Source organism: Podarcis vaucheri (genome assembly GCF_965113315.1).
Source record: "Podarcis vaucheri genome assembly, chromosome: 8".
In the NCBI taxonomy this organism is placed as follows: domain Eukaryota; kingdom Metazoa; phylum Chordata; class Lepidosauria; order Squamata; family Lacertidae; genus Podarcis; species Podarcis vaucheri.
This window is the reverse complement of record NC_138766.1, coordinates 52,990,158-53,011,416: the sequence shown is the minus strand read 5'-3', so window position 1 is coordinate 53,011,416 and position 21,259 is coordinate 52,990,158. Positions and strand designations below refer to the sequence as shown.

At 41.5% G+C, this 21,259-nt stretch overlaps 1 protein-coding gene and 1 long non-coding RNA gene across 25 annotated transcripts in view; one reads left to right on the top strand and one right to left on the bottom strand.

Moving 5' to 3' along the window:
- DTNA (dystrobrevin alpha) overlaps positions 1-21,259 on the bottom strand; it is a 199,308-nt gene that overhangs the window by 84,914 nt on the left and 93,135 nt on the right. For 23 of the 24 annotated variants that reach the window (XM_082234780.1, XM_082234769.1, XM_082234787.1 and 20 more), the window contains 2 exons: positions 5,589-5,656; positions 500-580 (listed from right to left, as the gene is read on the bottom strand). In XM_082234780.1, coding sequence (XP_082090906.1) covers positions 500-580; positions 5,589-5,656 — 149 coding nt within the window. Of the gene's footprint in view, positions 1-499; positions 581-5,588; positions 5,657-12,146; positions 12,195-21,259 lie in introns of all 24 variants that reach the window. The other variant, XM_082234776.1, reaches the window with a different exon arrangement.
- LOC309539084 overlaps positions 16,463-21,259 on the top strand; it is a 94,341-nt gene continuing 89,544 nt past the window's right edge. Inside the window, exon 1 of the long non-coding RNA XR_014222680.1 lies at positions 16,463-16,815. This is a non-coding gene — a long non-coding RNA (uncharacterized lncRNA). The remainder of the gene's footprint in view (positions 16,816-21,259) is intronic.

Sequence of the window (21,259 nt, the reverse complement as noted above, 5' to 3'; positions counted from 1 at the left end):
AAGCATTCTTAAGAATGGCTTGTTATAATGACCTATTTACCACTTAAAATTTGCTGTCCATTCTAATAATGAAAATTCTGAAGGCAAAAATTAGTATCTATTGGGACTGTAGATGCTTAAAATAAGTTCCACCCAGCTGCACAAGGTAATCTTAGACGTAAGATGAACAAATCTAATCGTGTTGAAAAGAAACAAAAAAAAGGGGGGGAGATTTTATTTATTTTATAGTTCATCTCATCATTTTGATAACGGAAAAGTAGATGTGCTTAAAAAGCTCCACCCACTCTCTCTTACCCTCATCCACATGCACACATTTAAACTTTAAAGTATAATTAGCAGTAGTGTAATAACATGCTCTTCTGGAGAACCAGGTGTTCTTATTAGCATCTTGCGTATTAAAATAAATTCCTATTTGCATTTCAACTGGGGAACAAACACAACTCTAAAGTGGAAGATAAGATTAATGATGGTAATTCGAATTAACCAGTGGCATACTTACAGTTGCATTTCTTCTGTACAAATCTAAGCTTGCATGCTGTTCTGTAGGTGGATAAACGGATGCGATCCAGATCTTGAGCCCCTAGTGGCAGAAAATTATGCATATGCTATGATAGTTGCAATTTGTGCATGTACCTCACAGACAAAAGAGAGAAAACAAAGAAATGTTCCCTTCAGCATTTTCAAGGCTGTCTTTTCTAACTAGAGAGAATGGGAAGAATGCAGTGTTAAAAATAGTTTAGCAGTGGATAAAGAATAAACCTTCTGTATCTGTCATTCAGAAAAAAACACACAATCTGATCTAACCACAGGCTAAAAAACAAAATGGCTGTGCTCCAATTCTAGGACAACACTGTGTAATTTTAATATTTTAACTATGAAGTTTACAACAAATACCCACAACTGATGAGAATCAGTTCAGAATAAGATATCAGACATGCAAACTACTAATCTATTTTAGCTGCAAACCATATATTTAGGTGTAAGATTTGTACGAGGAGGTAGGAGTACAAAATTAAAAAATTATGGGGCAAATGGGAAGGAGGGTCATGCAACAACCTTTCTGGAACCATTTGGATAATTAAAAGTCAAAAGGTAGGCCTCTGCTACCTTTTCATTAAGCCAAATTTAGTGGTTTTTAAAGTGTTGCTGTTTATAAAGCTGCTTTGCATATGCATGTGAGAGAGGAGACTTTGGACAGCCAGTTTGAGCAATTGCAGCTGTGGGGGAAATATGCAAAGTCGAGCTGAATGAAGCTGGGAAGCGTTATATTTAGCTGATTTGCATGACCCTACAAAAACACAAAGGCCTTGGAAGAAGCCTTTCCAAGAAAACTTTTGTAAAACTAAAAAAGACAGGACAAATTCTGAATGCACTAATGACATTTAACAAGTTCTGATTGATTGATACTCTCCTGAGAAAAAGATCACAGCATATGCACATCACGATACTTCAGGGAACAGATCATAACAAGAGACTGGAGACAAATCAAGGGGAAAGTTCTGTTTGTGTGTCAATAAGTAATTGAAAGACTTATCAAAGGATCTAAAAAGTAAATATTATTGGTAAAATGAAAAAGCCCCCTCTATTTTGGCTTTATGATTATAGCCCAGGAAGCAAATATGTCCGGCCATGAAATATCAGGCTTCCACGTCAGGAAAAAGAAAGAAAGAAGCACCATTATTTCTCCCCTCTCTCAGTTCTGCTCACTACACTTTTGCTTACTTTTCTCCTTTCTCTTCTCCATCTGTCAAGCATTCTCAACTAGATCCTTTTACCAATTGGCTGCTTGGATGCCATCTGTCCCTGCCAGAAGTTCCCTTGAACTATTTACCGTCTCATCCTCAAAGTTTTTCATTTGTCCACAAGATGGTTTATCCTTGGTGGACTAAGACTTTGCTTGGAAGACCCCTTCTAGTGGTCCCTCAGCTCAAGTGACAAACACAGCGCAATACTCAAATTTACTTTCCTCCTTCCTCTTTTTTTTATATAAAAAAAGAAACATTCCTATTCCTATCAAGAGTCATATATCCATTCCTCTCCCATCTGGGCTGCAAGAGTAAGTGGGAGGAGGGTAGTAGCCGCAACTACCACAGAGTATGACCCACCGGCAGCAAGAAAGTGGGTGGTAGAAGCTTCTCTTGAGTGTCCCTCCATCACAGGAGCAACTCCCCTGTGAAGAAAGGTCGCAGTGTTTGGGACATTTTAGTTTAGAGGAAAGGCGAGTAAGAAGTGACACGATGGAAGTTCTCCACGGTATGGAGAAAATGAATAGAAAAACGTCTTTCTCACACTCTCGTAACACCAGAACTAGTAGACATCTACTGAAGATGAATGTTGGAAGATTCAGGACAGATAAAAGAAAGTATTTCTTCATGCAGCACATGGTTAAACTATGGAACTTGCTCTCATGGTGTTGACCACCAACTTGGATGGCTTTAAAAGAGGATTAGACAAATTCTTGGGAGACAAGGCTATTGACAGACACTAGCCATGATGGCCATGTTCCACCTCCACTGTCAAGAGTCAGTATACCTCCGAATATCAGTTGGTGCGAATCACAGGTAGGCAGAGTGCTGTTGTCCTCAGGTCCTGCTTGTGGGTTTCCCACAGGCATCTGGCTGGCCACTGTGAGACAGGATCCTGGACCATATGGGCCTTTGGCTTCATCAAGCAAACTCTTCTGCTCTTTATCTGTCAGCCAGATACCCGATTCTGCCTAATGATTCTGTTTGCTTATCACTGAATTGTATTACTGAATGAGAAACCCATGGTAAAAAAAGCAGCTTTTGTTGGCATACATCCAGAAACAAAAAGGATTGTGATTTTTGCTTCTGTCCCAGATGAATGTAGTTTTGTTATCATTGTTATTTGTATTTTGGCTACCGCTCAACATTTTTTCCTACAAATGAAAGACTTCCGATCTGGATGCTGAAGAACAACAAAAAGCAAGTTATCAGATGAATAAGCAACAATGTAATTTTTTAAAAAAGAAAAAATGGTTTCATGTGCCATGATGATTAACAGTTTGTAGACAAAATACAGTAATACACTGTAAGAGCTGGCTGCTGTTTTGTGTTCAGCAGAACTGTATTTCTAATAGATAGCATAAGCCAGCAGCAACTTAGAGTGGATACATTCACTTTTCAACGTATGTATCAGGAAACATCTGTCTCTCCTATTATTATTAATTAGGTGCCAGCTCAATGGAAGGTGTGCTGTTTATTAGAACCCCTCATGGCCTTTGACCTTCGTGCCAATTACAATCTTGTCTTTGTACGTCAAATGGGGAACAGTGATGTGTAAAACGTAAGAGACTATTGTTGGCAAATTGAAGAGTGTCCTCTTTGCAGAAATGAAAGATCAGCCATCATGGACTATCTTCACCAGTAACTTCTGCATCACATCTTAAAACTCAGTTAAGCTCATTCTGCTGAAACAGAGTTAGTCCCAACTGGTCAGGGTTCAAGCAGCAGTGTTCTAGCAGAGCCTGGGTAGCTCAGTTGGTTTAGAGCATGGTGCTGATAACACCAAAGTTACAGGTTTGATCCCTGTACGAGACAGCTGCATATTCCGGCATTGCAGGGCATTGGACTAGATGATCCTCAGGGTCTCTTCCAACTCTGTGTGAAACTTGCTAAGTCAAAGACAGTGGAAGCTGCCTTTTCCCATATCCATTCACATTCTATTAGGAGTAGATCTAGCTCTTCTTCTAGCTCAGGAGTTCCCAAACTGTGGTCTATGATCCACCAGTGGTCCATGAGGTTCACTCAGGTGGCATGTCCGCATTAAATATTGATTTCAAATAGTATTTTTATTGCTTCTTTTAATTCTTATTTTGTATTACAATTTGAATTCAACCAAAACCCATACAGCATTTAGCACAGAGCATTACCACTGCTACAACAGGCAGAGAAATCATTATTAATAATAATAAGTGGTCCACCAAAACCATAATCAATGTTCATGTGGTCCATGGGGAACCACGGCTCTAGCTTACGCCAAGCTTTACACAGACCCTCAGCTAAATGTGCTTCAAGCTGTAAGTTAGTTGAAGGTAAAGGTAAAGGTAAAGGGACCCCTGACCATTAGGTCCAGTCGTGACCGACTCTGGGGTTGCGGCGCTCATCTCGCTTTCTTGGCCGAGGGAGCCGGCATACAGCTTCCAGGTCACGTGACCAGCATGACTAAGCTGCTTCTGGCAAACCAGAGCAGCACACGGAAACGCCCTTTTATCTTTGCCGACCTTCTGATCGGCAAGTCCTAGGCTCTGTAGTTTAACCCACAGCGCCACCTGCCTCCCTTTAGTTGAAGTTAGGTCCCATTTAATTCAATAGCACAATTACGGTAATTTACATGAGAACGGTAATTTACATGAGAACTAATCCAACCCATTGCAACATTTATTTAAGCATAGTGCAGTCAGCTTCAGTTACTTGTGGTCCTTGTTCCTAGAAGGTAAAGGTAGCTTTACTCTGTAAAGCAACCCACATATTGGCATCTAATCTGGCAAAAGAGGAGAGCCTCTTGATTAGCAGTCAGCTGATCAAGAATCTCAGCTTCTGAAGCTCTCTACTTCTTGAGAGCTTCTTTGGTTAACTAGAAAGCAGTTTTTTAATGTATGTTTATTTGCAATCATCCTAAATCCAACTTGTATTATCCAGTTTTATACATCATGGTTCTGTAAAGACCTGCTGGATTGAACTATATAGCCAAGGTTGCCTCACGCTCTCTGGTAGAGACCATTTTGAATGGAGAAAAAGTGATAAAGCTTCACTTTTCTCCTAATATGAGTGAGTAAAATGAAGAGACTATTGGCTTTGACTTGAAAAGACCTGCATATGACTTCCACACTGGAAATATGGGCTAGGTTCTGACATATTCTGACATCTTTCTGCTTCAATTGCTCATTTGTGAAATGGAAATAATCCTGATCAACTTCACACATCTGATACAAAAACAAACACAAGGTTTACAAAACAGTTTACACACTAGGATGACAATGCTCAGCATATTTATTTGAAATTAAAGTTGCATCCAGGGGTTGGCGCTTGTCATTCCTCAGTGACAGGAAGCATTTCTTATCAGGACAGTGTTAACATTCTCTAATTAAGAAAATGAAAACCGAGACACTTTAGTAAAGCTAGGAAGATTTCAGCCTAGGGCTCAAAAGTACAGGGCATCCACAGTAAAGAGGATCACCAAATATGCTTGACATTTGATGCTGTAAATGAGAGCCAGTGCTTATGATTGCTCACACTCCTTTTCCTCTCCAAGCCCTCTCCCTCCCCCCTCTCTCAAATCTCCTCACCTTGGATCTCTTAGCAGTAACTGATATGGTAGAAAACCAGCTTTTAAATAATCCACAGAACTACAAAAAGACAGCATTAGGTCAATTAAGTACACATTCTTGCAACTTGCCTCACACTAAAAGCACTTTTAAAGCACTTTAAAGCCACTGTTTTGCAGAACAACTGCCTATTTGCCCAAGGCACAAATCCATGCAATATTTACTAAAGTTACATTCTGTCTTGCTGGTCTTTGGCAAGAAAGAATTCATCTACTGGGGGAAAGAATGCCACAGTACTTACGCATTTCTGCAAACAGCTGTCTCCTTTCTGCCATGGTGGTTCCTCTTTTCCCACAGTCTTCAATCATTCTAGACAACAAAAATATTAAACATATCTTCAGAATCATTCGTAAGCTGAACACATTTGCAAAAATGTCTGAAATGTTCCAGTGTACTATCCCCCCCCCCGTTATATATCCAAAGAACACTGGGGATATCTTTGTCAACAATGTATGATTTAGATTTTGCCCTCAAGCACCTCCTTTCTTCTAGCATTGTCTCTTCCAAAGAATAATGTTTGGTTCTGTTTGAAAGTATCAGTGCCAACTTTTAAACATACCATTTCATCATTTTGCTCAGGGTGCCTCTTGTTTTAAGATGAACTGCTAAACCCTTTTCACAGGCAGTCAATGTGAAATACTGCATTTGAGTTGTCCCTAAGAGGCTTTTTACCATGGGTTGATGTCTATTTTAAACAGATAATAATTTTTCTACAGTGGTACCTCGGGTTACAAATGCTTCATGTTACAAACACTTCGGGTTACAAACTCCACTAATCTGGAAGTAGTACCCTGGGTTGAGAACTTTGCCTCAGGATGAGAACAGAAATTGCGTGCTGGTGGTGCGCCGGCAGCGGAAGGCCCCATTAGCGAAAGCACGCCTCAGATAAAGAACAGTTTCGGGTTAAGTGCAGACCTCCAGAACGAATTAAGTTCGTAACCTGAGGTACCACTATATTATAAAAATGTGAGGAAATTTGAAAACCATACAGACATGAAAAGGGGCAAGCTTCCTTTGTGGTGACCATTATAGCAAGAATGACTGGACAGAACACATTACTGTATGTTGAAATTTGCTGACCACATGGACTTAAGACAGGGGTTGAGGAACCTCTGGGTCAAAGGCCAGTCTTGGCCTACCCAATGGGTCCAATTTGGCCTGTGAGGTCATTTTCTGCAAACCACAGCAACCTCTCAATTAGCTGACATCGCTTCTGTTCTTTTGCAGGTGCCTGTTCCCAGCAGGATTTAACCCCCACTTAACAACTGACAGGTGGTTGTTAAATCCTGCTCTATTTGGTATGCATGCCTGCTTCTCATTGAAACAGATGGACACAACCAAAAGAAGATGAAAACTACTGGGTTTGCTTGCTCTTAGTGCACGTGCCTGTTCCTTGGGAAAAGGTGCCAATAGCGAAAGAAAGCAAACTCCCTCTTACCCCCATTGCTGCACAAAGAAGTCACATTTGGAGTGGCTTTTAAAGGAGAGAGGAAGTGGTTCAGGGAGCAGTTTGCCAAACTGGTCTTTGAAGCACCTTCCTCTTCATTTTAACATTGCTCCAGCAAGGGATTTTGACAAACAGGCAGGGCCACTCATCTGTCATCCATAGGATATTATGATGATGTCACATGACTGACAGCTCGGTGGACCCATGAGGTCAATTCTGGTAAGGATCTGGTTCACAGAGCCAAAAAGGTTTCCCGCTTGACTTAAGAAAACATGAACAGAAAATTATACTGCAGCTGGCTTCAGCTCTTGCAGCTATCTTATCTAGAAAAAAACTCCAGAAGGATATCAAGGATGTAACATTTTTATGTTTATGCCTTCCAGTAGCAGATTGGTGCAGATAAAATAAATTCTGATACAGAATAGATGATGCTGTACTCATTTTAGCGAAGTCATGTCTCCTTATTTCTGACCTGAATACAGGGTGGTGAAGAGGAGGTTAAGTTACTTTGTTGGGCGAAACCACATTTGCAAAGTTACCAAGTTCAGCAATCCTTGAAGCTAATAGCTGAAATGGAGAAAGGTTATTGCAGAGCCCTACTTGCCTTAATGGATTTACAGCTGCATCGTGAATCCCTTGTTACATTTCTTCTAATAAAACATTTCTCCAGCAGGCAGTATTTCTCAGCTATACATTTCAGCATTTCAGCACTAATCTTTGGCAATATCATAAAATTGCTGCCTGCTCTTTCCTAAGGCTACTTATAATTGCAATGCACTTATAGCATTTGTTTGCACTCATGTAGATGAACTACCTATGGTTTTGTGAGAGGGAGGGGGGAGAGCTGTTAATCCACACCAAGTATAACAACTCAGTAACTGACTCCTCATGTTTTGCCTTGTTTTTCAAACATCTACATCTTACAAAAAAGGAAATTTCATCTTCATGATTCATCTTTTCTATCAAAATAATATAGAGACAATCCCAGCAGGTTCTTTCCATTATACACACTCTTCCACAGATTCTGTAAGATTTGAAGATGGGATTGAAAATAATGCTTTGACCTACTTGTGTTGCTGGTAATAAAAGCAGCATTTATTTTTATTTCACTATAAACTATTTTATGTCAAATTCACATGTCTTATCATGTCCCATTTTAAGGTATTTTTTTTCTTTTACAGAAGGTCACACTGAAATTCTACACATTTGATACGCTTTTTACATGCATTCTTTGTGTATTCCATGCATTTTCTTTAAAATAAGCATTTCTGTGCACATGTCTTAAACCTGAAACTGCACTGCAAAATTCTGATTGACTCTGATCTGCATCTGAAACTGGGACTGGTAAATAGGCCTATTCTCTTTGGACCAAGTAGAGCTGGGAACAGTTCAGAAAAGGGGCACATGATCAATGTGCTTAAGCAATTCCTGTATGTGGAAAGGTTACAACACTTGGGGCTTTTTAGTTTAGGAAAAAAGATGAGAAAGTGAGGAAATGACATAGGCATCTAAACGTATGCATTGTGAGAAGGAATTGGATAGAGATAAGTTTTTCTCCCTCTCTGTCAACTTGACCCTGCGGAGGTTGTCATCCAATGAAGCTGAATATTGGAATATTCAAGACAAACAAAAGGAAGTACTTCTTCACACAGCACGTAGTTAAACCATGGAATTGGCTACCACAAGAGCCAGTGATGGCCTCCTTTAAAATGAGGTTAGGAAAATTAATGGAGGATGAGACTGTCAAAAGTTACTAGCCATGATTGTTGTGTGCTTCCTTGAACACCAGAGGTACTGTGCATCTGAATATAAGGGAAAGTGCTGTTGTGCTCATGCCCTGCTTGGTATAGGCTTCTCATAGGACTCTGGCTAGTCACTATGAGAACAGGATATTGTACTACATAGAACTTTGGTCTGATCTAGAAGGACTCTTGCTATGTTCTTATGAGACCACCTAGAAAGGAAACCACCAGCATTCATTCACTCTGCCCTTATGCTTACAGAAATGACATGATAAAAATGTAGCAGTCACTAAATCCCATTCTAAATCAAGAAGGATGTGTCAAATGACAATCCTAATCCACATACACTGACAAACAGCCAGCTGTACAAACACCTCTAGAAATACTCCAAAAGTAACTGAAACTGCCCATTACATGAACTACTGCTACCTTTCATTATAGGTCTTAATGGTTCATGAATATTGATACAGTATATTCAATAACTAAAAATAACTTTAAAAAACAACAACAAACAGGTAATATTGGTAATCATTCCCTCTAATAACAAACTCAGTTGGCTGAGTGCCAACAGGACTGGAACTGAAGTAGTAGCTGAGAAACAAGATGGAGATACCAGCCTTCTCAGGGCCTTCAAAACCCAAAATGTGTTGAGCTTTGGTCAGCAAACACACAAAACTGGGGACAGGGAGCAGAAGAGATGGTTTGCATGAAGCCCTTATAACTTTTATCCTGGAGACAGGTCTAGTTAGCTTGCTGCAAACCTGAGCAAGAACACTCCTGTGTAGGGGCAATACATTCTCACCATTACTTGTAGGTCCCACTGGTGTTCTCTGTTCTCAGCACATCATTAGAAAGCAAACTAACATTGTTATGAGAAATATGGTAACTCTTACTTCCAAACGCTCAATGTTTTGAAATATAGCTATTTGCCCTGCCTGTTTTCTGTGTGTTTCAAAACATGTCAACATCCATCTGCCCTGGACCATATGAGTAAGAAATGCCAAGTTCACAGAGGTGCATTTAGAAATTTAACTCTCAGGATAATGGAAAAGTGTGGGTTTTTGTGGGTTTTTTTTTAAAGCAGATTTGATCATAATGGCAGCAACATTTCATACCCTTTCATGGAAGGCCAGTTTTAAATGTTGTACTTGCTCAATGTGTAGCAGGAAAAGCACATATGATAGCAGCTCAAGGTTCTGTATCTCCCTTGCCTTCAGGGTTCTTTTCATTTCATTTGACTAGGTCAGGGGAAAACATGACATCTACCAAAGAAAGCCAGAGTGAAGCTGCAGGGAGAGGGAGTATGAAGTTCTGAAAAAGAAGTATCATGAAGACAAAAGGCTTTTCCTCAAGACAATGCGTGTTGACTTTTGCATTCTCTCATGTTGCTGATTTGGCCAGGCAGGGCTACAAGGCAGGCTGCAACACTTCACATGTCATTAAGCTCCTACTTAGTCAATAGGATCTCTTGAACTGCCTAGTGGTGGCATGATTAAAACCAAATTCACTTTAAAAGAAGTGATCAGTGACAGAATTAGGTTGGGTAGGATTGCTGGCCTTGTAATAATTCGGTGGTTCTGAGTCTGGAATGTGGTATATTAGAATATTATCATTACATTGTTTCGACTGGGGCACCACTTCTTGTCTCTCTGCTGACAGTTTCCATCATAACCAGCAGGATAAGTAAAGGTGCAATTCTGGCCCAAACATATGATATTTGTATAATAATAATGGGGGAAGACAATGATTAGATTAAAATGTTTTCTCATTGCTCCACAAAATACAAAACTGCCTGAAACAGTTCTTCAAATAACTGACTAGTGGGTAGAAGAGCTGAAAACAATGCCAATATACTTCACATCTGGCAACCAATGTGCCCCTTTGATTTCAGATAGTGTATGGGTAGACATGTTTAAAAAGCCCGGGACACAAATTTTCACGGTCCTCCACCAGGCACCCACTCTAATGCCTTTTAGGGGCCAGGCAGTGACGTTTCTCTTCTCTGAGGCCTTTTAGCATCCTTCTACCATATTTTAATGTTCGCTAAATTTTATTTAATATTAGTCTCTGCCACACAAACATCAATTAGATGGATTCAGCTTATGTGTGGGTGTTTTAGCTCTTTCTAATTGCTGAACTGATTTTTTTTCCTGGGGATGATATTTATTTCTATGGTAGGCTAGATTGTTAGTGTGAACTGTGGTTTTTGTGTTTTGATGTGTTTTGATGTTTGTCTAATACTCGTGTAGTGCATTGCCTAGAGACAGTTGCCTAGAGATTTGCAGGAGGCGACTGACAAACGAACATGACAACTAAATAACTAATAAAATGAGCAATTAAAAAACTCCATTCACAGAGCTCACACGGAAGAGATTAATGAGGTGAAGCCACCAAAAAATTATTTTTTCTCCATAGTGATTAGTTCTAAGACTGCTCTTTAACACTGTAGACAGAGCTACAGATCATAGCTCCAATGATAATGGAAAACACACGTGTCAGTAATTCTATAGTTGTGATCCTTGCTTTCCAGGGAGCTAGACTAGATGATCCTTTGGGTCCCTTCCCACAATTCTATGAAAACCTGCTTGAGCCAGAAGGTTGGTGGGCTACTACAACAGCTCAGACTGGAATCCCTGGCTTATATTGAAGCAGAGTGCAAGTCCATTTCCCAATCTTGGAACTTTTCATCCAGTCCACTGCCACAATTCCTACCCTGTATTGGGGAACAGGGTCCTTGATGAAGATGGCAGTGGCTTAGACCATGGATGGCAAAAGCTGCTTCCAGCCTCCCACCAGCCCTTCTCATGCCCCCAACTTCCTGCAAAGGGCCTCCAAATCTCACCTTGTTCTTCCGATGCAAAGAGGTTGGATGGTGATGTATGGATTCTTGCAGTGACTTTACCAACAGAGCTCACAGTACTAGCATGTTGACCACTTAGGAAACCCATTTTTTAAAAAGGGGGACATATAGTTTCAGAAAGTTAAAAAGTTTAACTTATAAATGAGCACTGTGTTTGAATGAAAATCTAACCATCAAGTTTCTACTTCTTGTGAAGAAAGCTAGTTTTTAAAAAATTGAGTGATGACTAGAAGTCAAAAAAATAGTATGTGGCTACTGATTCATAATTTGATATTAATAAAAACGAATGCTCTGCACAGAATTCTGTTGGAACACAATACAAAGCAGGGAAACAAAGTGCTAAATTAATGCAATTTTTAAATCTCTTTCTTCTTCTCACCTACCTATGTGTTTGTTGAGCTAAGTTGTACTTTAAACATTTCATCCTAGAACAGGAGTGGCTGACCCAGTGGGGCAGAGCCATAGCAACAGCCTCTCAGCAGCACCATTGCTGCCATTTACCAGAAGGCATGGGGCTACATCAGACTCAGGGTTGTACAGGTACATCAGTAAGAGCTGCTGCTGGGGGTGGGGGCTATGCTGCAGCTCTGCCTCACACAGCGAGCCACTCCTGCCCTAGAATATTCCATTAAATTAACTGAATAACTCCTCTTTATGCTCATCACATGATACTGGTTTATCTTCTCAACATATTCTACTACAGCGGGTTAATATAAACTCCTTCATTATAAAGCCAACTTTGATACAAACCTATGCTGTTTTTTGCCCCTGAGAAAATCCAGCTTGTTCGGTATCTAGCTGATAAAAAATACATCACCATAGATCAGACATTTAATTTGCTGTCCATGATTAATATAGAGCTAGAAACATATTACAGGGAATATGCAAAAATAATTAACCAAGAACATATTTGACATCATTTATTTATTTTCTTACATTTATATCCCTCATAGAACCCAATAAGGCACTTGTGAGGTCTATAGGAGGCCTCACATAATCTATGCTCACTGGAACTCTCAAGGAGGTCAAGAGCAGTGTGACACAATGCTCAGTTTGCACACATTGTCCCTTCTAGGTTAAGAGTCACTTGCCTGAAAGAAACCAAAATTTGGGTGCCAGAACTACTATGATCTCTTCAAAAAGTTTGTGTGAAAACTACTTTGCATTAGGGCACCCAGTTGGCCTGCAGATATTGCTGGACTGCTCCTCCCATCATCCACTGGTCACAGTGGTTGGAATGGATGGGGACTGAAGGTCCAACAATATCTGGAGGACCATAGGCTCCCTTCCTTTCTTTGGGCCAAACTACACATTGTGTACTTTGATTTCCTGAGCTATTTTTCTTCTGCTCGGCAGTGCAGTGGGGGATTTGGATTGGGCTTTCAGTACAGGTCTGAGTAACCCTTTCCCTTCAAGGTGATTTTCCAAAGCAAGCCACCTCACACTGCTATTAGCAGTGGAATGGAAAATATACATGACACTGCCAGGATGCAGAGGTCAAAACAGGCAGGTGGTTAAGTTCTGGAGTAGACAAATAAGGATCCAAGAGGTGGATGAAGTGGTCTCATAGGTCAGTAGCCAGGCCCCTTACCTCCATATTAACCTGTTCTGATGGAGCTTGGGGCTCATAGAGGAAGCATAAGCAATAAAAAGGTGAAGCAGGTTAAGCTAGGTGCAGACAAAGGTCTCTAGTAGGCCCAGCTGTCTGTGCTTTGGAAGTTTCTATCTGAGCCAAGAGCTGAGGTCATATGAGGATTTATGTAGGCTGGCAAGGTCAATACTGCAGTTGGCTCAAAATTTCTAAACTGTGGATGGGATGAAGGTATTATTGAGGGCTCATCCTCTAAATCTGAGGAAGTCAGAAGAGGTATGTCTCAGGCCAGGAGAGTCTAGGGAGAAGTGCTGAGGGTATTCTCTTCAAGTGAAGCAGCCTGTATTTTCTCCTCATATGTGTGTTCCTCAGGGTAGTATGAGGGGGCTGTTTTCCTCTCAGAGTCTTAACAATAGCTCAGGGGTGGGGGAAGATATTGGCACTTAGGAACTGTGGCTGGAAGAAAAGGTTAACCCTCTCACACACCTACTATGGGCCCAGTTCAAATCACCATCCCCCTTGCAGCCAGTTTTAGGAAAAGAAAACTAAATTGGCAGATCTAATTGCATGCTTCCCACAAAACTATTGGCCCCTAGATTAGGGAGTTTTAGGTTCTCTGCTCTGAGGTGGCCTTGGGCAAAGCTTGCTCCACTAAACTGGAATTTAGCAGTGACCTATATATAGCTCTGGTAGATAAGGCTGGTAAAAACTTTGCATCTTCAATACGATAGTAATTATTAATAAAGAAAAAGAAATTAGAATGATGGAAACCTAAATTAAACTAACTGGAGTTTTTTTTTGTTTTTTTGGTTACGTTCCTAAATTTCCCCCCAAAATGAACTCAGTTTATTACTTTTACTCCAATTAATTGTTATTCATTATTCAACATTATTCATTATTCATCACTATTTTACAATAACACAAAGGGCAGAATGATGTACAGCATCATTAAACATAAAATTTATTTATACAAGGACACCAAGGAGATATATAGTAGTGCTAATACACAGCTGAAACCAGAACACACTACTAGAGACTGACCCTATTCTTCTCTGATACCCTCACCTGCTAAGGTCACTCTGAAAAATTATTGGTATGGTAAAGGTAAAGGTAAAGGTACCCCTGCCCGAACGGGCCAGTCTTGACAGACTCTGGGGTTTGTGCGCCCATCTCACATCTATAGGCCGGGGGCCAGCGCTGTCCGGAGACACTTCCGGGTCACGTGGCCAGCGTGACAAAGCTGCATCTGGCGAGCCAGCGCAGCACACGGAACGCCGTTTACCTTCCCGCTGGTAAGCGGTACCTATTTATCTACTTGCACCCGGGGGTGCTTTCGAACTGCTAGGTTGGCAGGCGCTGGGACCGAGCGACGGGAGCGCACCCCGCCGCGGGGATTCGAACCGCCGACCTTTCGATCGGCAAGCCCTAGGCGCTGAGGCTTTTACCCACAGCGCCACCCGCGTCCCATTGGTATGGTAGGCAGTACAAAGTGCAGTTGAAAAAGAACATTTCTAATAACCCAAAATTTATTAGTGTGAGGAGATTCTTTTCAGGAGCATTGTATGAGGGAAAGGGGGCAGTCATATTTTTTTCATACAATGCTCCTGGAAGTAATGCTGTGTCTTCACATAATCATTCCCATTGTTTTCTTGGCCCATTTTGAAAACACACAGTGGGAGTCATGCTATGTAGTCACTTGGGGTGGCTTTTACCCATAAAATAATGCTTTGAACTGAAGAAACAAACCCTACCGATTGCTTCTTACCTCCCATCAAAAGTATGCATCCTTCACTGGAACACCTGCTTCCTGCTCCTGCTAGTCAGATGAGCTCACCCCCCACCCAGCACAACCTCCAGAATTTGGCTGGGCCAAGAAAGCAAATGGGGAATGATACCAGTAATTGCGGAAGTCTATGAAAAGAAACGCGGGTGGCGCTGTGGGTAATGGGAAATGTGGGAAAATGGGACGCGGGTGGCGCTGTGGGTAAAAGCCTCAGCGCCTAGGGCTTGCCGATCGTAAGGTCGGTGGTTCGAATCCCCGCGGCGGGGTGCGCTCCCGCTGCTCGGTCCCAGCGCCTGCCAACCTAGCAGTTCGAAAGCACCCCCGGGTGCAAGTAGATAAATAGGTACCGCTTACCAGCGGGAAGGTAAACGGCGTTCCGTGTGCTGCGCTGGCTCGCCAGATGCAGCTTTGTCACGCTGGCCACGTGACCCGGAAGTGTCTCCGGACAGCGCTGGCCCCCGGCCTATAGATGTGAGATGGGCGCACAAACCCCAGAGTCTGTCAAGACTGGCCCGTTCGGGCAGGGGTACCTTTACCTTTACCTTTATGAAAAGAAACTTAAAATTAACACCCCCCCCATGTGAAGTATACATTTCTCTAGTGTGGCAAAACAGACACATTGTGGGAACACATGCAATGGTAACTTCCCAGGTGGTGTTCAAGCATATACTTAATTGTTTGTGTGAGAGAGAGAAAACACAATTTATAACAATGGCCCGCAAAATGCAGTAGCAATGACAACCACACAGGTCTCTCTCTTCAGTGGCATAATACTTTTCAATGTGTTACTTGAAGTTGGCAAAGGCATATCCTCTGGACTGTTTTAAAAGAGGGTTATTAGACCAATCGCTGGCATCTGTGCATTGCCTCCAGTACTTGAGGCAGTATCAGTTGCTGGGGAATGCAAATTGGGAGAGTGTTGTTGTACTCATGTCCTCCTTGTGGGCTTCCCATAGGCATCTGGTTGGTCACACAGTGAGAACACAATGCTAGACCTAAATGGATCTTTGGTCTAACCCAGATGGGTTCTCCCTGTGTTATAATGTGTATTGTACTGTGATGAAGACTACTGTGCATATAGGTATATGGTGGAACTGAATGCAGTAACAGAGTGGTGGGGCAGCAACCCTCATGTGACCTTCTGACAGCTGAGCTGCTTCTGCTGTCTGGGAAGGAGAGGGGAGGAGGCAGTTGGTGCAGTGATAATGCACCAGTATAACAGAAGGATTGACTCTGCCTTTGAATTTGCACCACTGATTTCCCCTCCCCCTCCTGATAAGCAATAGTGACTCAGCTGTTGGGAGGTCAGGTGAGTGCTGCCATCAGCATACGGCCCACTACTGATTAAATGCACATCTAAAGCCTTCCTTTCTTGCTCAGTATTGTTGGCAACAGGCTAGAAAAGATTAAGGGGAATATGTATTCCTATAAATCCTGCTCTCTCGGGATGATAAAGTAGGTATTTCTAAAACAAATCCAAAGCTGACATGAGCTTATATAGCCCCAATATTGTCACATTATTTTACACCATCTGAGAATCTGTCTGGAAACCTCACAGTTATCTGAAGCTGTTTTAATGGCCATTGAACACATACATGTCTCTCATTCCAAGCATCTTCTCCCCTCCCCTCCTTCCTTGATCTTTCCCCCTCTTTTCTGTACTTTCTGTTTCTCTCTCATGTTGCCCCTTTCAACTGCTTTATTCTTCCAGCCACACCTAGTTGTGGTGTGACAAATCATACTGCTTTCTGATGTCTTTCACTTCACAATTTGCTTTGTAGGTAAAGAACAAAGGAGCAAAATGGTGAACTCAGCTGGGCTCTAGACACCGTGCCCTGATCACTTCTTTCATTGCTCAATGTGCCCCGCAGGCTGCAAACTAAAACTGACCAAAGAGGTAGTGAACTTGCAGTTCACAGGTGCTGCGAACAAACTGTTCAACACACCACTGAAAGATACCAGCAAGAAGATATGCAGCAGTCTCAGCAGTGAGCAACATCACTGGAAGAAGTCTAGAAAAATGCAGCCATCTGAACAAACATCAGGTAGTAGTTTTCTTGGTCAGATTTACTAGTTACAGTGGTACCTCTGGTTACATACGCTTCAGGTTGCAGACTCCACTAACCCAGAAATAGTACCTCGGGTTAAGAACTTTGATTCAGGATGAGGACAGAAATCGTGCTTCAGCGGCACGGCGGCAGCGGGAGGCCCCATTAGCTAAAGTGGTGCTTCAGGTTAAGAACAGTTTCAGGTTAAGAATGCATCTCCAGAACGAATTAAGTACTTAATCCGAGGTACCACTGTATTTATTTATAAAACCGGTTACCTTTTTCCATAAAGAGCACCAAGATGGCGTGCACTAGATACAAAACCAATATAAGCAATACAAACACAAAAGGATAATATTACGCAACAACAGAAGCAATGTTATATTCATGGACAGCAGTAGGTAGCACTGTCTGTGAAGTTTTGCAGGAAAAGGGCACACCCCGTGTGGTGTAGTGGTTAGTGTTTTGGACTAGGACGTAAGAGGCCAGAGTTCAAATCTCCACTTGGCCATGAACTGCACTGTGTGGCTTTGGACCAGTTGCCAACTCTCAGCCTAACCTACCTCTTGGGGTTGTTCTGACTTCATTGGTGGATGCGTGGGATATAAATGCAATAATAAAATAAATAATTATAAATAATCAGAGGTGTTGATTAAATTTCCAACCTGGAAGTGTTTGAGCAGCATTGTACAAATAGGGATCACTTTCTGGACCATGTAAAAGAGCTTTGAAATGGACCTGACTGCTCTGAACATTATTGTATATGGGAATAAGAAATGGTAACTGGAGAAACCATCAGCGTAGCATCTACTCTCTTTAGTCACCCACGTTTTGCATTCTCTCCGCTGATGGAGACAGTTGTCAAAAATTGCTGTGGCCTCCAAAACCTCCAGATTCTGGCAGAAGCGATCTCAACGTCCTAGGGGGAAATTAATTCTGCCGTTGTAAGCTGCAGCTGAGCACAGGGCACTTCTTGCCTTTTCCCCTTCACTTTCTGTAGCATCAACGTGATGTTGTCAGAGAAACAGCTGCAGGGAAACATTTCTACTGCAGTGGAGCACATCACTGGGAGTATTCTACCTCCCGTATGCAAATCACAGGAAATTTGAAGAGGAATGTGGACAAGAATGGGAGATCCTGACACCAACCATTTGTATGGTCTTGATTCTAGGTGCATGCAGCTTCCTTTGACAGGAGAAGATGTTTACACAGCTCAATTTAATTGTCAGCTTTTAAGCACTGAAGACCGTCCCCTCCCCCAGTTCTCACTGAGAAGCTTGAAATATGCCATTCTGGTGACAAGGAAATCCTTTTTTCCCTTACATGTTACTTCCCACCCTTCTTCTTGCATAAAAGGCTGGATCTAGACACATCAAAAAAGCATTTCAGGAAAGCGCATTGTAAACCTCATAGAGGGAAATCACGTTGGCAAAAGACAGGACTCCACAGCTCCACCTGGTGTCACAGTGTTATAACACACATAAAACACTTTTTCTTTACCAATGTAGCTGAGTCCAAAGTCTCCACTATAGAGCTTTTAGGTTTCTTGAAAGTTTTAACATAACCCTCAACTCAAAACACATGTAATTTGCAAGAAGATACTCTCATGGCCTAAATCCCAGCCAAGACAAGGAATATTCCATGGAAGTGGGGTGGGGGGAGAGGATCAGTCCCTTAGCCAATTAAAATAAATCCACCCTGCCTACAATATAGACTGATCAGCTGAAGCAAAGTGTGATCCTCTGCCTCAGTGGAAATTCCCAACCGACTTTTAGACAGGAAATGGAACTTGATATATGAAACCTCACAAATCATGAGGAATATACCTAAATGGCTTGCTCTTGCAAAATCCCTCTTTTTTTTGCTGGTCAAAGGAAGTCCCTTCTTTTTGTGTACAGTTCTCTAATAACACAGCAGAAAGATACTGTATTGCACATGACCATTTTTAAAGCACCCACATGCAGAACCTCTTACAGTGCAACTGGCATGGAAGTTCTTGTTTCTTAACTGTCAGAATGACACTTAAGGAAGAATACATTTTGAGACTGTCAATGCAAAATGAGACATGTCCAATGCAAATATCCAGAGTTGCAGCCCAGGCTCTGAATTGCAGTTAATTAACAGAAGTACCTCTTCTGACAGTGTTCCTTTCCTCTCTGTCCTAAAAAATCAGGCTGCCGTGGTGTTGTAGGTTTGTGTGTGTGTAATATTACACAGATGCCAAAATGCATGCTCATTTCAACAGGGTATTGTTTGTTTTTTGTCTGATACAGTGCTACAAACATACCTGCCTGGATTAAAGTAACCCTGAAATTAAGACAGCATGCTTATATATAGGAACAATGTGTTTTGTTATTATTGCATGTGCCATATCTAAAGAGCAGTACTTAAGAGAACTTTCCCTAGGAGTATTATCAGCAAGGGAAGAATGTCACCCAGACTACACCTATTAATTTTATCTAGTGTCACTGGGTGGTACTCAGAGAAGACCCACTGAAATGAATGAACCTAACCTTTATAAGAAGACCAAAATCATTACTGGAATTTTCCGTCATTGGTCAAGTTTCGAAAAACCTCATGCAATAATAGAGGAGCAAGGCCTGAATATAAATATGTCTTGTAGATTTTCAGCAGAAATGTTTTCCAAAATCTCCGTTCATCCTCCTACAACAGCTGTGGTGCAATCACTCTGGGGAGAATTCATGCATCATTATGTCAGCTCATTTATATATATCTTTAGTCACGTCTGATAACTCAGGATTGGAAATTACAGGCTGTTTTACAAAGAGAGGAAATTAACTGAATGGCCTTGATGTAGTCATTTGGGTTACTCATTCCAATAAATGTTATCTGTCTCTTAGCTCTGCTGAATTCTGAAGACAAACAGTATTAATAAATGTACAAAATGGAAAGAAAAAAACTTGATATGGAGTATATTATCTCTTTGAATTGGGACCGATGGCTATATTAATGTAGCAAACAAATCCTTGAGTTAACAAAAATGAAAGTGGGGAAAATCTACTGCTATCAGCAGTCAATTGTGGGTCTGCATTTGATGAAATTGCTTAAACTAAAGGTAGATTTTTCAAACCCACTCACTTCTCCAATCAAGGAGTTTTGCAACAGCACAAGAATTTTACCATTCCTAGGTTGACTGGTAATTTTTAAAATTTATTAGTCACCTAATACCAGCAAGTCACTAGGTGACAAGCAACAAACATACAGAAGCTTAAAACAACCAAAAGACCAACTTTTTATAAGCTTTTAAATGTAAAATGGTATAAGTTTTCACAGGTGAAAACCTACTTCATCAGATGATGAGTTGGAACTTGAGTTGGATGAGACTGAACAAAGTTTGATAAACTCTGCTTATAGCTGACCGAGAGGAGCCATTCTAAGACTAAAGTTCTAGACTCAAGAAAAGTGTTCCTCCACCTACCAATCCATGCTTGAAACCAGTTGAAAACTCTTTAAAAAGAAATCAATTTAAGGTTATAATTAGAAGGCTGAGGCCCTGGGGAAATATATTCTTCAGGAGACAGCCTCAGATGATTGCTTCTTGGTATGAGAACTCTTATATCAGTGAAAGCTAATAGTTCAGCTAGCGGTTACAACATTTCCAAGGACTGTTAACCATTCTTCACAGGCAAGACATGCTATATTTGATTCCAAGTACAGTGGTACCTCTGGTTACATACTTAATTCGTTCCGGAGGTCCGTTCTTAACCTGAAACTGTTTTTCACCTGAAGCACCACTTTAGCTAATGGGGCCTCCTGCTGCCGCCGCGCCGCCGGAGCACGATTTCTGTTCTCATCCTGAATCAAAGTTCTTAACCCGAGGTACTATTTCTGGGTTAGCGGAGTCTGTAACCTGAAGCGTATGTAACCTGAGGCATATGTAACCTGAGGTACCACTGTATATAAATTTTGCTTCTGTTTTAGAACGACCTTCCTGGTCTTTTTTTGCTGTATGACTAAGATTTTGCCTCTCTTTTCCATAATAGTAAAATTTCAAAGTCCCATTTCCCAGTCTTCAAATCATATTTTAGAGATTGGGAACATGCTGCAGGCTGATTTGCATTGCCCTTCCTCCCCCCTTGCAAAATCTTCCCTTTTATCATTTGTGATAACTATAATTTGACATTAACATCTGAATCAGGTTAACTAAGGTTAGGGACTGTCAGGTTGTTGTTGAGACGTTTAGTCGTGTTTGATTCTTCGTGACCCCAAGGGCCAGAGCACACCAGGCACTCCTGTCTTCCACTGCCTCCCGCAGCTTGGTCAAACTCATGTTAGTAGCTTCGAGAACACTATCCAACCATCTCATCCTCTGTCGTCCCCTTCTCCTTGTGCCCTCAATCTTTCCCAAGATCAGGGTTTTTCTAGGAGTCTTCTCTTCTCATGAGGTGGCCAAAGTATTGGAGCCTCAGCTTCAGCTTCA